The sequence below is a fragment of the Pteronotus mesoamericanus genome, unplaced genomic scaffold (genome assembly GCF_021234165.1).
Source record: "Pteronotus mesoamericanus isolate MK-2021 breed Mesoamerican mustached bat unplaced genomic scaffold, CSHL_Meso_final scaffold_85, whole genome shotgun sequence".
NCBI classification, from domain to species: domain Eukaryota; kingdom Metazoa; phylum Chordata; class Mammalia; order Chiroptera; family Mormoopidae; genus Pteronotus; species Pteronotus mesoamericanus.
This window is the reverse complement of record NW_026555329.1, coordinates 63,669,259-63,687,541: the sequence shown is the minus strand read 5'-3', so window position 1 is coordinate 63,687,541 and position 18,283 is coordinate 63,669,259. Positions and strand designations below refer to the sequence as shown.

At 37.7% G+C, this 18,283-nt stretch overlaps 1 protein-coding gene across 1 annotated transcript in view; it reads left to right on the top strand.

Annotated features, from left to right (window-relative positions):
• The window catches only part of GRM8 (glutamate metabotropic receptor 8), an 823,740-nt gene that overhangs the window by 631,949 nt on the left and 173,508 nt on the right, over positions 1-18,283 (top strand). The window contains exon 8 of the mRNA XM_054564284.1: positions 10,813-10,949. Within this exon, the coding sequence (XP_054420259.1) occupies positions 10,813-10,949 (137 nt within the window). The remainder of the gene's footprint in view (positions 1-10,812; positions 10,950-18,283) is intronic.

The window sequence follows — 18,283 nt, the reverse complement described above, 5'->3', positions numbered from 1 at the left end:
TATTTTTTATATTTTTACTGGCTTTTTTATTATTCAAATACATTTGTCTTCATTTTCCCACCACCACTCTCCCCTGCCCCACCCACCTCCACCTCCCTCCCTCAATCCTTCCCCACTTTGCTTTGTCTCTGGATCCTTTGTACATGTTCCTTGATTTGACCCTTCCCCTTCTTAAAGAACCTTAAATGCAAGGATCAGAAAGACATTTCTACAAGAGAAAATACTATTGTCAGTTCAGTTTCATGATGGAAAATTAATAAGGAGGGTTGTCTGAAAGAATTAGAAATGCCATTTGACTACATTTCTTATTTATTTCATACACAGAAATAATCAGTTAAAGGAAAGCATTTTCAAACCAAATTTCTTAAAAGTAGACATATTTTTAACACTTTTATATTTAGTTTTTATGAAAACATCCAGTTGAGTGAGCAATTTAGCCAAGGTAAATGAGCATGGAGAATGTACCGTGAGATTCTGGAGTGTGGTTACACATTCTGGATTCTACTTTTATATTCCATGCATCCACATTGTAATCATCACTACTGACTCTTAAGGAGAATTTTAAAGAGGTTAGTTGATCCATACTAATGTCTTTGATACTCAGTTCTAAAACTCTGTATTATTCTTAAAGCTTTATATTGTGATATGAAGTAAGGCATTAATTTCCACATTTAAAACAGTTTTATTTATTTAATAAGTATTCATTGATAACCTACTTTTCTAGATACTAGTGTTAACCTACTTTTGTAGATACTGGTATATTTTTGATTGTCTACTATAAACACCACACTAACAACCTACAAAAGATTAAAAAGGCGAGAAGTTTGTTTTTGACTCAGATAACAGCATGAACGGGTGAACAGGTTACTAACGAAGACCTCCTCTTGTAACTGAATGCAGGTCCAGCTACCTGCCACTACAAAAATCAATACTAGAGAGGCAGGTGCTGATGTAAAAGAATGTGATTTATATTCAGGTGCCAGCCACCTGGAAGATGGGGGACTCATGTCACAAAGCCCATCTCCACTTCTCAGTGGAGGCAGAGGTTTTTATAAGGAGAGAGAAGGAAATAAATCAAACATCAAGGGAGGAGGTTGCAAAGTTCTCTACATGCAGACGAGCACAGTCCATTCCAATAAGGCAAGCGATGGCCCAGTGGGCATCATCCTGGTTTAGTTATTCTTGCTCCACAACATCTCAGCTTCACATCACCCTGGCTCCACAGTTGAAGGTCAGCAAATCTCCCAGAGCTGGGATACCTGAAGGTCAGGGTCTGTGTCTTTTGAAGTTAGTTCCTAGGAGTCTTATACAACATGCTGTCCATCTACAAACTACATATTAGTCAGAGTCAGCACTTACAGAAACAATGTCAAAAGAATGGTGGGGTGGGTTACTGCCCCGCCATTATACTCAGAGCACTCACACAGGAATTCAGGCTGATGCAAGCTCTCCCATCTTTAATGTGTAGCCCTCCAGATGCCCAGCATGTTGTTTTCATTCTAGTTGGCCAGAAGAGAAAAGATCATAGAAGATCCCTTAAGAAGATTTTAATGACTAAGTCCCAGAGTAGTACATATCTCTTCTGTTCACATTTTGTTGGCTAGAGCTAACCATTTGGTTGCACAACCAACTACAGGGAGATTAGAATTGTAGCCTAGCTATGTGTCCAGGAAAAAGAGAACATGGATTTGAGTGCTCACACAGTGGTCTTTGCTGCACATGTAGTGCTGAACATAGTGAAAAATGCTATATAGTCATGGAGCTGAGAATCTAACTATACACAGCAACTAGTTAAATAAGCCATGTATTTTGGATACTTGTGTTACTGGAAAAGGGACCTGGCCCTTAGCAGGTCTGCTGAGGACCGCCCTGTCATGTGTGGGTTTTTTACTTAATGTAGAAAAGATTTCATAGCACGAGTCCAGGTGACTATGAGGATATGTTTATTAAAGCTGGGGCAGTGAACCAAGGAAGGGCTCAGGGTATTGGAAGCAGCAGGAGAGCCTAAGCATAGCTGCCTTGGCTCTCTGGAAATGTTCTAGGGAAACAATGAGCCTCGGCTGGGCTACCTTAGCCCCCTTGGAAGACAGAGAAAAGGGGAACTTGAGGACAGCTTCAGGCCCATTACTGCTCCAGGTTACAAGCCTCATGGGCTCCCGTAGAGTTTCAGAGAGTCAATAGTGTGGGAGAAGAAGGGTGGGGAGGAGGAGGGGAAGGTCACCGATGTGCTCCTGGGAGGGAGAGGGAGAGCTTGCCAAGGGTCCTTGTCCTAAAAGCTTTTAAAGGTGGAGATCTTATGGGAGTCCCAGGGGAGGATCTCAGTAGCATATTCATCAGCTTTCCAGGTGTGTCCTCTCAGGGTTGTGGCCGCCAGTGATTAGTCAGCACCAGGGCAGGGGGTCATTATTCAAAGTGGTTGGTCCCAAGGTCAGCCATCGCATCCCTTTGTCTGGTTTTGCTGCTTCTCTGGGCCTGGAGCTGAAATACAACTGAGGCCTAGATGTTCTCTCTAGGGAGGAAAGGTCGAGGGGAAAGATTACCCCGGTGGCAAGGTTCTTGTTTTCCCAGTGTTGCCCCCTGCTAGGCACCCTGGCCATCTGCCCCTGGTGACCCTCTGTACCTGGTTGTAAGTTGCTCAGCCTTTTTTTTTTTCCAGCTATTTGTCTGTTTCCCTCTTCTACTTTCCAAGGACTTTTCCTAGCTTTTTACTAATATTTCTCATTTGTAAGTGCCATGAAGGAAATAAATAATGTGTGTAAGGGTAAGTGTTAGAGAAATGGGCTAATTTAGGTATGGGGATTTGACAAAACCTCTCTGTCTCTGATAGTTGAACTGGGATGTAAATGATGAGAAGGAGCCAGTCATGTTAAGAACCAAGTGAGCAAATGAAAGAGAGAGAGAGAGAGAGAGAGAGAGAGAGAGAGAGATCCTGAAATATAACAAACTCATGTAGAGCAAACTCATGTGTTTGCAGAATAGGAAGAACCCAGAGTGTACAGAGTATAGAAATGAATAAGACTGAACAGAAAACAAGATCTTAAAAGCCGTAATGAACATTTTGTGTTATATTATATTCTAAGTGAAATGGGAAGCCACTACATGGTTTTAAGGAAAAGAGCCATATGATTTGATTTGTGTTTCAAAGTATCGTTCCAGCTGCAGAACAGAGAGTGGGGTGTCATTGCTCAGTGTGAATACAGGGCAATGGAGTTCTAGGAGTTCAGGGAGAGAACACAGTAGCTTGGACCAGCATAGAAGAAGGGGAAATAGAGAAAATGGGAAAAGTCTAGATATGTTTTAGAGGTAGAGACTGTTAATGCCTTGAAGGTGGGCTTTGTTTGTTTCTAACACTGGAGCAGTTTGCATTTAATTTTAGGGTCTTATTTCCATATCTGGCATCCACAGAGCCCCAGGTCTGACACCTCTTTAAGGGAGAAACTAATGAAAGGGGTTCAGTCCAATTGAAGTGGAGGCTGAATCCAAAAGGCAAAGCAGTGGACTTCTTCCCCAAGGAATGAAATGTTGGAGTCATGACTGCTGAAATGATTTGTCTTTTAGTCTTGTGATGTTTAATATGGATTGCTACTGAGCATTTGAAATATGGCTAGCCAGAATAGCAATGATCTTTAAGAATAAAATGTACAAAGCATTTTGAAGACTTGGTATGTGAAGAAAAAGTGTAAAATATCTCATTAATATTTTTATATTGGTTATATTTTGACCTCATAATATTTTGCATATATTGGGTTACACAAAATGTATTACTAGAAATAATTTCATCTTTTTTCCTTTACTGTTTTTGGAATTCTTTAAAAAATAACATGTTTACAGAAAAAGTTGATCAATAGTACACACAGTTCCCATATTTCACCCCCCTGACACACACAGTTTCCCCAATTATTAATATTTTGTATTAGTGTAGTACATTTGTTACAATTAATGAGCTAAAGTTCATGGTTTAAATTCATTCTTAGTGTTTTACAGTTAGATTTGGGGTTTTAGCTTAGATTTTGACTTGATTGAATGGATGGACAGTCCTCAGCTGCTTACTGAGAGGAAAAAGACTGAGGAAAGTATTTGGAAATGAAAAAGAATCACGTTGTGTCTGATGTATAATATATAAGATATCAAACAACCAAGTGGAGATACAGATAATTGGTTAAGTCTGCACTCAGGGCTGATGCAAAATTTGAGACTCATCAGTGGATGTATGAGATGAAATTTCAAATTCAAATGGTGTGAAGAGTTAATGGAAAATTAGAAAATGGAGAGAGTGAAGACAGCTCACTAAAAAGTTTTTTTTTTTTGTTTTTTTTTTTTTTACTCTTGAGAATGCATAAATGAGGCAACATGGTTAGTAAAGGTATTTACAGGCTAGACTTTTTAAAAGATAAGAGCTATTAGAACTCATTTGTAAACTGAAGAGAATACCTCAGACAGTCTTAAGTTTTTTGATGTAAAATGAAAGTTAATGGTGGAACTACAATTGTGTGGAGAGTGAGAGTAAATGAGGTCCTAGCACTAGAGGAGGAGCGTGTCTTTGATTGGATCAGGGACAGGCGTCAACAGGAGGAAGAGATACTATGATAGTGTAGATGCAGATAGATTGTACATTTTGTGTGATGAGGGAGTTTTTGTCTTATTGTTTTTTTCCTCAATGAAAAAGTATGAGACAAACTGAAGTGACAGGTGAAGGAAGATGCTTGACATGCAAGGCCAGAAATAGTGAGTCATCTAAAGGCGGGAAAGTGTAGCAGAACTGAGGAGCAATGTTGGCTAAACATATGAAATCTGGAGTTACGATTTTAAAGTGAGACCAGGCAGCAGGGTCAGGACTAAATGAAACAGGCAAGGCACATAACTTGCAGAATTTAGGAGGTGTTCACTCTTGGATTCGTGCCTGAGGCACCTCCTGTGTCTAAGTCTAGTACTGGCCTTGCCACACAGTAAAGTTTTGTGATTTTCTCAAACAACATTGAGCTACTTGAATGTAGGCAAAGAGTATGTTTATCATGATTGTGATTTGGCAGAGGAATAAAACTGGACAGAGGGAGACGTGCAAGAGGACAGAGGGTATTTGCAGGGAAGGTCATAGAACCTATACAAGAATAGGAGGGAAGAGAAACTACATGGGGATGAAGTCTAATGACAAATTGGGCGGATAAATTAATCAGTACATGTAGGGACTTAGAATCACTGCAGAGTTGGGGGTGGAAGTTGGTACCAAAGAGATGATGTAGTTCCTGGACAGGACAGCTTTCAGAGGGTGATCGCCATGGTGGCTGATGGGATGCATGAGAGGAATGAGCACTGGACGAGGAAGTCAGCTAATGGTGAGGCTGGGACGCTGTGTCACCCAGGTGGGTGATGAGGCCACCAGAAGTGACAACTGGAATGGGGATGGAGATGGATACAATGTGTCAAATGCTCAAGTCTTCAATGAACAAAGGCTAAGTAACTGATATATATGAATAATTTGACTGATTTCTAAATAATTACACTGTAATATGATTCTAATTCACATATATTTCTGTTTATCGAGTGTAATAAATACTTGCTAAAATAAACTGGATAAAAGGAAGAGCATGAATAATTGAGATTCTGTTGGAAATTGCTATTTTTTATGGCATTGTGGTCAATGACTTGAATTTCATACATTCATTTTTCTTTTAAGGGCACTAAAAATTGCTAAATTAACTGGTTTCATTTTTAGCGTTCTTATTTTTTTTTTCCTGCTTACCCAATAGTGTAGGCGGTTATGAGAAGGAAAATAGATAATGTTTTGTAGCAAGAGGGAGGAAGGTAAGTAATAAACATGACAATAAACTGAGTGACTTATAAATATATTTATAATATTTGCACAGAAAGGTGAATGAATTATTCTCCCCTTGGTTTTGTGTTGTGGGAACAACAAAATGTAGATCAAGGCAGCATAGTGTAGGCAAGGGAAGGGGTAATGACGATGACAGTTTCCTCTACTGCACAGCTGCCATGTGCCAGTCACCCCCAAGTGCCTTACCCTATAATAGCCCCCGGATGCGGGGGTTATTATGCTCTCTGACAGCAAAGTAAACAGTCTACTGAGGGTGATGTGCCCAATCACACAGGTGATTGGCAGAGCCAGAAATCAAACTCCAGTCTCTGAATCCCAAGGCCACACACTCTGTTCCCCAGAACAAGGTTGAAAAGAGCCAACATTTTCACATAGAATCTTCATTGAATGTATCATTTTTCCTACAAAAGCACATTGAAGTGTTTGATGTGCCTAGTAATAAAAATATAGTTTTTCCCCACATTTCTTATTGAACGGAAAATATTCAAGGAGATGTATAGACTCTGAGAGCAGAAACTGACTAGTGAAAGCTGCCTCCCAGCTCCACGTTCCTGTTTCCATTTCTCCTCCAGTGCACATTGACTAAAAAGTAGTATTTAAAAATTAATTGACTTCAGAGTTCCTGAGGTAACTAAACTCTAGGATGGAAAGAAAAATAAGAAAATTTGCTAAAGCACTGGTGTGTGTGTGTGTGTGTGTGCGTGTGTGTATTAGCCTAACCAAATACAGTTGTTTTACATTTTACTTGTGTTGTTAGTAAATCCTAATAAAATGATGGATATATTGAGACATTTGTCATTCGGAATTTTTTTCTGGACAAAATGCCACTTAATTCTGTTTTTCAAAGTGGCCAGATTCAATAAAAGGATGATCTTTCAAATTTCTATTTGTAGAAATAAGTAAAAAGCCTGACCTCTCATGGCTATTCAAGGGTGTTCTTTGTTACACAGACCACAGAACCACAAGGCAATCCTTTGTGAAGAGCCAATATGCCGATGGGGTCAGTTTTCTGTGTGAAAGGTTTAAAATAAGTCAACTACTGCTTTGGCCTGTGTAGCTTAATTGGTTGAAGCATCGTCCAGTAGTCAAAAGGTTGCAGGTTTGATTCTGTTGGGACACATGGCTGGTTGCAGGTTTGATCCTTGGTCCAGGTGCATTACCGGGAGGCAACCAATCAATGCTTCTTTCTCATATTGATGTTTTTTTCTCTCTCCCTCCCTCTCTTCCTTTCTCTCTCTCAAAGCAATTTTTAAAGGTCCTCAGGTGAGGATAAAAATAAATTAATAATAAATAAATAATAATTCAACTGCAAGCTTAGCTCAGGATCTGAAATTAGATTAGTAAAACAACTTCTAAGAGTGGTTTCTAGCATCACACTGATAACAGTGTGAACAGGACTGATTTAGCTCCCTCATTATTGAATGTAAAAGGTGAAATGTGATTATAAATGAAGTCCATAATACTCTATAGAGGGTATGTATGAATTTCCTTTAGATCATTAGGGTGTGTGTCTTTCATGTTTTACTGCAATTAATTAATTGCTCACTCAGTATGGAACAGTCTTTGGTGCAGTGCCTACAAAGAAGAGATGCACTCTGCCTTATTAGGGAGATCATAGTTTTGTGAGAGAGGCCACAGGTCCACCCAGTGTTGAGCAAATAATAGGTTCTCAATAAATAACCATTGAATGAATGTTTTGACTAGGTATAGAGATGTATAGTAAAAGTGTGCAGGGTGTAGCAAGTACTGTGATGGAGCCAAATGAAGAATCACTTGGCTTCCTGTTCAAGTTTTCTGTAAGTGTGACATTTGAACCACATTTTAAAGAAATTATATAGAGAAGAAAGGTTAGGAGGTAGGAGTAAGGGAACTTACAAAATATAACATGTGCAGAGACATGATGAAGAGCGTGATGAGTTTAGAGAAGTGGATTGTTGGTATGCGTAGCATTGTGTTCAAGGAGGAAAACAGATTAGTAAGGGTAACTTCAGGAGAGCAATATATGCTCACTGAGAAATTATGTTCCTACATAGACACTGGAACTAAAACACAGCACTGTCTTAAAACAGTAGAGAAAATAATAGTTCATACTTACTAAAGGCTTACTATACCCTAAATGTTTTACATATATTAATTCTTTTAATCCTCATATATCCTTCTGAGATGGGAACTACTATTAGCCCATTTTAAGAACGAGACAGGTGAAATAGAGTGAAATTAAGTAACTTACTTGAGATCGTACCTCTGTGACAGAGCTGGGATTTAAACCCAATGATCTGGTTCCAAAACTTACAGTCCTACCACTTTAGTATTAATATATTGCCTCTTAAGACAATGACAAATTTCATGTAACTTGCTGTTAATAATGATATTTGAAGTATCTAAGTCAGCCATCCCCGACCTTTTTGGCACCAGGGACTGGCTTCGTGGAAGACAATTTTTCCATGGACAGGTGCGGGTTGGCGGGGAGACAGGAGACAGAGCTCAGGCGGTAATGGGAGAGGCAGCTCCAGACCGGGAGGAGTGAGGTTGGCAACCACTGATCTAAGTTGTACAATTATTATTTTTGGGGTAATATATCTCTCCTTCACTTGCTTTCCAATGTACTTTCTCAAGTTCGAGAAAAGAGGTGTAGAAACAGGGTACACTAGGAATTCCATATAATTCAGGGTACACGTATGAGAATGTGTTACCCAAGTAGCATTCTTCCATATTGGGTACCATTAGCGTGAAAAAAAATTGGGACTGCTGTCGCAGGAGATAGTCATTCAGTGAAGACTGTGACAACATTGGGGACTTTAGTTAGAGAAAATAAAATGTTTCTTTATTCATGGAGAATATGGCATCAGGATTTTTTGAAGTAGCATATAAATGTCAGGAATTGGTGATGTTAATGTGAAATTCATAACCGATAGGTATTTTTCCATTCAGGAACACCTTTCCATTTGAATTTCCATAACCTTTGTCTAGATATCACTTAAAGAAATTCCACCATCCTACTACTCTGCATTGGTGTGTACTGAAAATACATAAGGAGTGAATATTAATCATATCTAAATATACCATATATTGCTCAATGTACTTGATAAGCACTTGTTTATTTCATTCTCATACCAACCCTAAAGACAAGTGTCTAAAGTGTCTTTATTACCTCAATTTTACAGATAAGAAAATTGAGGATTTAAAGGTTAACTTGCTTGAGGCTACTATGAGTTAAAAACTGTTTTGGTCAGGTATGGCAAATGGGTTTCCACTTGAGTATTTAAGGAGTAGCTAAGATAGTACTGATTGCTTGCAGGGCTCCTGTTGCACTCTCAAATTCCTCGTTTCTTTCTGGATTTATATATAAAGTAATTTCCCATGTGAACTATTAATAAGAATAATTTAAATGCATACAGCTCCTTTAGGACTTCCAAATGTGTTCATATTCATTGTTAAGTCCTTATGTGACAAGTGAAAAAAAAACCCAAACAAATATGCACAAGTTGTGAAAATAAATGGGGAAGTGGAATTAACACCAGCCTCCCATTCTTGACTCTCAGACCAGTGCTCTCTCTTCAGTTCGATGTCATATTTTGTAGCCTTGGAAGTTTTGCCAGTACCAGTTACCATGGTCTCATCAGAGACTTCACACTATTTAAAATTAGGAATATTCCAGAGAACACAGGATATTGACATCTCTTCATTAAACACCAGGAAAGTACCCTAAATGCTGGTGTATGGCTCTGATTGTATTTATTTAAAAGTTACTGTCTTAAGTCATCCATTTTGTTTGACAAGTTAAATGTTATAGAATTTCATGATTATTTGTTTTAGTTAAATGCTCTAGGATAAGAAAAACCAGGTAGAATAAGGAACTCATTCTAAGATAGAAATACATAGAATTGGCGTACACAACAATTAGTATACATTGTTTGAGAATACAATATGGAAAAGAAATAACAAGAAGGGGACACTTTCTAGTACAGTATAGAACTTAAATCCAATATGCTGTGAGAAGAAATTCGGGGAATAGGGCCTGTGGAGAGAAGATAGACACGAAGAAAAGGGAATGGGGTTAGGTGAATTTGTCCAGATAGCAAAGAGTAATCCAAGAAGACAAGGTCGGGGAGGGTCTCTGAAGACTTGAAGAAAAGGAAGGTTTATGTGCACAGTGAGGCTCCATGGAAGACGAAAGCATTGGGGACAGTGATCCCTTTCTACTCTTAAAACCTGTGATTATATAAAAATTAATGAGAGGGGAGGCAAAAATGAGCAGAAGATATCAGAGAAAAGATGAAAGCTTTCGAGAGAAATGGGAGTTTAGAAAAGACTGCTTTTCTTGCATCCTGCTGCCCTTCCACTATTAACACTTGTCACAGTGAACTAGGGGCACTTTTATGATCTGACTAGTGTGGAGACTTCCCAACTATCACTTCCTCACCCACTGAGAGGTTCCCATCAGCAGCCCACATTGATATACTCTTGGGCAAAGGTAGCAGAAGCAAAGGTTTAGAAGAGAAATTGAATAGGGCAACTGCTTCAGAACAGAGCTCAAATCAGATTACTGTAAAACACCAAAGAATCTGGCTGGGTCTCCCTCTTGCCACATTTGAGTTGCTGTTTGTAGTTCCTATTGTACAATAGCTGTTATGCTTCAAGACATTTACACTCTTCTCTATTAACTGTCATTCTCTGTAACCAGTATTGAATATTCAGCCCATCAACTTTTATTTATTTAACTGTTATGCCTAACTTGGATACTCATCATTTACTTTATAATGAGTACAATAAAGCATGTCTTCCTCCTGTACGTACATCTGGGCCTCCTTTCATGTAAAAGATATTATGCTATCAAGAATGACCTTGTATGGATTACAATCTTCATATCTCTTACCATGCACAATATATTTTTATCTACGGTTCTTTCTTAGAGAAAAATAAGCCCAATGGGCTATCTTGCTGAGATTTTATTAACATTGTTTTCTAAATGTTTATAGGTAGTGCTGGAACACCCGTCACTTTTAATGAAAATGGAGATGCTCCTGGGCGCTATGATATCTTCCAGTATCAAATAACCAACAAAAGCACAGAATACAAAATCATTGGGCATTGGACCAATCAGCTCCATCTAAAAGCAAGTATCAATATAAATGTACACCAATAGATACTGTTGTCAAAGAGGGACACTTTATTTTTAAGTATATAACTTTTGTTAGAATACATTTTCTTGCATTTTTCAAAAATGTATGGTTTAATCCTACCTTCAACCTTCAACTTTGAAAAGTTATAGAAAGGCGTAAATGTCTGTATAGAAACCTGATATTTATAGGGATCTAATGCAAATTTCTTTCTTTCAATGGACTATAGATGCACTTAAGGAAATTTTGCCCTTTTTGGGAAGACTCACTTGTTCAAGCCTTTGCATACTCTGTGTGTGTGTGTGCATGTGTGTCTGTGTGTGTGTGTGTGTGTGTGTTTGGGGAGTGGGTCACAGAGTTGGCATGTGCAGACAGGCCAGCCTGAAGCAGGGTCCTAGGTCCTGGGGGTGGTGCCAAACACAGCTGGGCATTTGCCTGCCCAGGTGCCATGCTGCCCCGAGACTCTGTCTTCTCCCGCTGGGGCCTGGTGGGGACCAGGTGAGGGTGGCATGTGGAAGGGTGGAGAACAGAGGAACCTCTTCAGATGTGCCTGGTTGGTGGGCAGCCCTCCAAGGGGCTCTTCTAGGGAAGGGGTCTTTGGGGGCTCTGGGGAGAGCTGCTTCTGGCTTCACACATCAATCAGAAGGAGCCCTGGGGCAGAAAGCCAGTCCTGGGCTTGATGGATAAGGGAGGCCCAGGAAGTCACAGGGCACTGGGCTGGCAGTGGCAGCGTGGCGGAGGGAGGGGTGGTTGGAGCAATATCTGTTTACCACTGGGTGAGGAATTATTTCATATTTGAACAGCCCTTGGCACCATAGCAGTGCTCAGTGTCTTCTTTAGGTATAAAGTAAGAGGGCTGCTCTGCAGTCTCAGCTAAGGATGGGCATTCTTTCACTCATTGTCTCTTCTACATCTATTATATAGGACTATTTTCAGAAACTGAGTGGCTGAGGAATTGTTACAGCAGCAGTATTTCCTCTATAGGCAATAAGATGATTTTAAAATACTTCAAATGAACTAGAAACATGTTCTTCTACTGTTCTATTGTTTGAATTTGTATTCCACTCTTTCCTTCAATGAAAGTATCTCCTCCTCTTGATTCTCAAAGCTACCATAACTCTGTGAGAGTTGAGTTCATTTCCTAAATCAATAATGAAGTTCATTTCCTAGCTACAGCTTATCCTAGTAAAAGGGAAAAGCTGACGATATACATGAGGGCAGGAGAGAGATCATTCTTGTCACTATGCGTAACATGTACACATGTGCTTTCATGGTTTTGAACTCACTCAAAAGACATCAATTTAGTATTTCAATGCATTTTCACTTCCTTATGTCCAAATATAGCCCCTGCAGTGGTATGTTTATGCAGCTTCAGTCACCAAAGTTCTCAGAAAAGAAAGAAACAGATGATAATAACAAAACTAAGGTATTTATGATTTATTGTTGCCTAAACGACTTCCTCATAATTAGCACAGTTCTGCATTGAATAAGGTGCAAAGGTATTTATTTCCACTATTGTTATATGATGTATGACCATATGTCTACAGTTTACTACTTGTAGCAGCCTCATGAAATCTTATCCATTGTTTTGTAATTCAAATTGACATTTATCCACACATATCTTTAATAACTCTACAGGTTATTGATACTAATCTGAAAACCAATAGCTTTTTATCAAAAGCCCTTTTATAAGTGGAACTATGTGAAATAGACTAAACATGACAAAGAAAATGTGATAAGGACTAAAATGGGAAGCTACTTTTTATCTGACTTTTATTAATGCCAAACTGCCTATTATAGTCTTACGATTAGGGATTTGCATAACAAAACTAAATGGTTGAAAAATATGTGTACTAATATGTAATACCATGATACTTAAAATAATTATACACTCAAGTACACACACACCTCTCTCTATATATGCATGATATATTTAATATAAAACTTTATATTGGATCACAAGATGATCTTTTATGTACATTTAATGGTGCGTGACAATTTTATGTTTATTATTGTGTTATTGTTCATAAAACACATCAAACTGTTTATAAGAATTATATCTCAAGCATGATTATGATTATTCATAACTGGATAGCAGTGATTATTCTACTGAAACAGGGAGAAAGAATCTCTGAGAAGAAAAGAACAAATAGACTGTGGGGAGAGGTTATGTTCATTCTGTTACATTCTGGAATTTATCAGGATGAACTAAATGACTGTTTTTTCCTGGGTGTTGGATCAGTCACCTGCTTGAAGGTGAAGTAGCGGGTGCTTGCAAAATTACTGATGCATTAAAATTCTGCTTACAACTTGAGTAAGGCACCAACAAATTGTAGGCCTCCATTTCATCATATGTCAAATGGAAACATTAGTAGCACTTACTTTATTTGGTAGTAATAGGAATTAAATGAAGTAATAACACTAAGCATTTCACCCAGTGCCTAGCACACATGAAATCCATAAATATTATCTATTATTAATTCAGTATCTCATGATTCTGGGTGACCACTAAGAGGTGTGATAATGTGTGTTGTGAGTACAGAAGTGAATGAAGGTCTTTATTAGAAGAGGCTCCTGCTTTTAGAAAGTTTGCTATTAGAAAGTTGAAGTAAATCTTCACATTTCAAATGCTGACCATTTGTTTCACAGCTCATTGTTTCTGCCCATCTTTAATATTGCCCATAATGCTTGAGAAAAATCTATCTGCATTTACAAAGTAAACTTTATGTAAGATAAATATATAGTATTTTATACTGGCACGTGGCTACTTATTGTCACCTAGGTGGTTAATTTAGAATGGATTTGATAAATTCCTTCTGTGCACACATTCTGTACCATTTTGTGACTAAATAAGTGGTCCCTGCTCTCAGGGAGCTCACACCAATAATTCTAGCACAATGAGGCAGTTGCACATACGTACATGGATTTTCAAGGGCAGCGTAGAGGGAGGTTGCTGATCTGGCCTGACTGCTGGTGGGGGCTGTTGAGGGACAGGGAAGGATACACCCCCCCCATATACTCCACCTCTTCTTATTTTATTAAACCAGATTAATGACAGATTTCACACTCTCAATGACAAACATTTATCAGCCAATTATTGAACTAAGTTCTACTTATTTTCAAAGAGCCAGTTTTCCTGGCTGAATTCAACCAGAAGATAATTTTGTACACAGAGTGTATAATTAATCATATATTAGTGCAACAAATTTGCCCCGAATATATCTTAGTAGAGTGAAGAAATTTTTAAAACAAGTAGGTTATTCTCTTCTTTTATGAGGTGCTTTAGTTTTCAAAAGCATTGTCTTTACTATTTCAAATACTAGTTTCTTTTTCTTTTTTTATGGAGCTAATATATGTTCTTCTTTTAGCAATTACCATCAGTTAATATAAATTGTTTATATTGATTTAAGGTTTTTATTCAGTAATCTCAGTCCATGCATGAAAGGCGTATTGTCTGCCTGAGAGTAAATTTGAACAATTAGGTCTCTCCATTTTATTAGGCTGACTTTCTCAAGAGACAGGTGGTCCTTATTAGTGATTATAAAACATATTGTGATCGAGAGGTTCAGAGTGAACATCAAAGGCTGATCTGAGAAGGAACAGCCATATGCTGCTTCAGGTCCACAGGGAGAGGGTGTATCGAGGTTACTGGATGGGTCTGAAATAGCTCAGGACTCACATATTTATTCTTCCAACCAGATCCGCTTTTTTTTTTTTTTGCCTTACTATAGGAATGAGATATATGTTTTGTTTTCCTATCTTCTTATTCAAGTAAGTAATTTGAAGATACATAAAAATATTAAAGAACACTGACTTCATGAGTGCAACCATAATTAAGACTGGCAGTGTGAATTGCAAAGGTTGTTTTGAAGAAGGGCTTCATTGACCCTGATTTAATTTTGCAGTGGGCCATTCCATAGACTAGTGTAACTGTTGATAAGGTACTGAATTCTGAGCCTCATTTTTCTCACCTGTTAAATGGGGATAATGAATGGACTTACTTTGAAGATTAAATGCATTGTAACATAGTGGTCAAGAACAAGACCTCAAAGTCAGAAAGATGATCTTTGAATACCAAATTCCTATTTATGAATCTTATAGCCTTGGACACATTATTTTTACCTCTCTTGGTCTCAGGTTCTTCATCTACATGGAAACAATCATAACTACTTCATAGAGTTTTGGGGAAAATAAGAAAATACATATATAAATATTACAGAACATTGACTGACACATGTTTAGTATTAAATGTATGTGTAATAATAGTGTTAATAGTTTAGTTTTGTTTTGCCAGTATAATCAGGTTACTACAGAGTAATGTATAATGGGCATTTTTTTTCTTGAAACAGAGAACAGACTGACAGCTGTTTAAGGGGTGGGGGTTGGAGACTAGGTGAGAAGGGTGAAAGGGAAAGAAGAAAGAGAGAGAGAGAGAGAGAGAGAGAGAGAGAGAGAGAGAGAAAGGAAGGAAGGAAGGAAGGAAGGAAGGAAGGAAGGAAGGAAGGAAGGAAGGAAGGAAGAAGAAAGACTAGACTCATGAGCACTGAAAAGAGTATGGAGATTGCAAGAAGGAAGGGGTGAGGGGAGGTAGAAGAGAGTAAAGGGGGGATAAATGGTGATGGAAGCAGACTTGACTTGGGAGTGGTGAACACATAGTACAATATACTGATGATGTACTGTGAAATTGTATACCTGAAACATATGTAATATTATTAACCATTGTTACCACCATAAATTCAATAAAATAAAATGGGTATTTCAATCTGAAATACTATATATGTGAAATATTTTTATGCATTTATCTTGATGTTCTGAGTAGGGAATAACTGTAAAAAGGTATACATACCTGAATATACCATGACAACTTGTTTGCATATATACAGTAAGCTCCAAATGTTTCTTTTGATATGAAAAGACAATTAACTTCGTAATTCCAGTTCTTTGGAGACAATGAATAAAATTTCTGGTGGAATTTAGCCCCATCAAATCTGTCTTTTCTGTGTACTTGTAGTATAGTTTTTATAACTTGACATTTTAATTGAATATATTCATTTGCCAGTCAAATTCATGCTATATTGGAGTTTCCTCAACTTGCTTGGAACACAAAAAGGGAGAATTTCTGAGTTTCCTCATTTGCATCATGTGTTTATGATTTTGGATAAACATCAAAAGTTCTTAAACATAATAATTAGATTCATTAATTTAATAGAGGAACAGTTTTTCTATAGTGAAGAATAGTGAAATGAATTGAAAGGAGTCAAAACAGTGCTTGAAGGGTGACTTGACCTTTTATTTGCTTTGACTCTTAGGAATTATACGTTTTCTCTTTGCCTCTCTTTCTCCATTTGCAAAGTTGGCTGCATTTGAAAATTCTCTTTCATATTAACATCAGTGCATATAAGATAGTCAACCGTATGATACAAGCATTATGTACGGGGCTCCCTTCCCCACAAAATGTGAATGTGAAGTCAATTCCCTGAGACTTTGTACTACATTCCAATAGAACTTGAAATGCCACTATAAATGACTTAATACTCTATTCTATATTTCCTTTCATAATTACAAGATGATTCATTGTCCAAACTATATATTTGTTTATTATATAGAAATTTATTGTTTTCAAAAATGTTAGTTTTGATTAGTATTGTTATCAATGTTTATGAGAAAACAAGCATTTAGAAAATTCATATTTTTGACATATTGAGCAAATGTCAAAGTGATTAACTTTTACTACATTCTTGCCAAGCCAAGAGTAGGTGTTCAGTAAATATTTGTTGAATATGTGATTAATATTACTCTAGTTTTTATATGCTGACTAAATATGGAGCAATAATCCAAGGTTATTGATTAGAAAGTGGACTACTTGTGTGCAGATTACTTATTCCGTGACTGCTCACTGCCAAGCAGGATTTTGAGGAGTACAAAGTTCAATAAAATATACTTCCAGACATCATAGGGCTTACAGTCTACTAAAGACAATGCTATACTTGATTTTATCTACAATAGAAGCATAATTAGACAGGTACAGACTAAAGAATAAACTCTAAATTCAGAAGATGTAATGGGTATCTTCAATTTGGGGGACTGGACAAAGTTTCTTGAGAGGTGAAATTCAAGCTGGATTTTAAGTTACTTTGGTGGCCAGAAATAGTTGGAAGAGTATATAGGTCATGGAAAAAGCATCTGTTCAAACTATCTATCTGTTTATTCCAGAGGAAAGTGCCTCCAATGGGCCATTGCTGTGCTAGGTGCTGGAATGGTTAAGATAAATTTCAGATTCAGTCCCTAGTGCTGAATTAGTAGTGCTATTCAGGAGCAAAATCCCATACTCCTTTTCCGAACCCTTAATTCATCTGTCTACATCCCTTTATTCTTGTTAATCTTAAATCCACATTCTTATTAGCAGAGTAGGATCTGTGTCTCCAAGGAAGCATATTCTATCTTGGTCTGAGGCTGGAGAATTAAGGAACTAGTCTGATATCTCTTTCATTATCCCCAAAGAGATAGGTTGGGAAGACCCTAATATTTGAATGGCCTTATAAAAGAAGCCTGACATTCAGAAGTCCTGTACTGTTCATATTCTTGACCGTGTCATTTGTAGAGCTTCCTACCCTCTGTAGGACTTCATAAGTGCCAAGGGGTTTCTGATACCTTCCTTTGAGGAGGAATATCCATTGGGTGAGTTGGCCAACCCTGCTTACACAAGGATTTCATAATGCAAGTTGGAAGAGCATTGATGAAGATGAGGACTGTTACCTATATTTTCATAGGGAGACAGAAAAGGATAGTTAATTTGTGGGATGAGTGTGATCCTGAGCAGCCAGAACAAAGGACAATCTAAGCAGAGGACATCGTGGGGAATGCAGAAAGATGGCTTGAAGCTCAATTTTATAGGGTCTCAAATACTAAGAGATCACATGTTGGTACTCTTTAGGCTACAGTGAGCTTTCCAGTGGAGATATGTTCAGCTAAATGTAGACTGGTTGGAGAAGAGATTGTTCCTTTACTTAGTAGAGGCCCTAATTAAGAATTAATTTCTTTCCTATGTTATCTAATTGTCTGACAGATTCTCTCTGCCTGATCTATTCATCTCCTTGGTTTGTGCCTTATTTCCATAAGATATTTAAAAGGACTTACTAAGATACATTCATCATAGTAAGATAACCAACCAAACAAAAAAACAGTTGAGGGAATTAGGAAGGAGGAATAGAGTTAATTAATTTTAGTTAGTAGTCAAGTATTATTTTATCATCAGTAATTATAGCCAATAAATTCCTCTAGGCTGTTCAGTAGAGTAAGAAATGATAATACTATTATTTTAAGAACATAC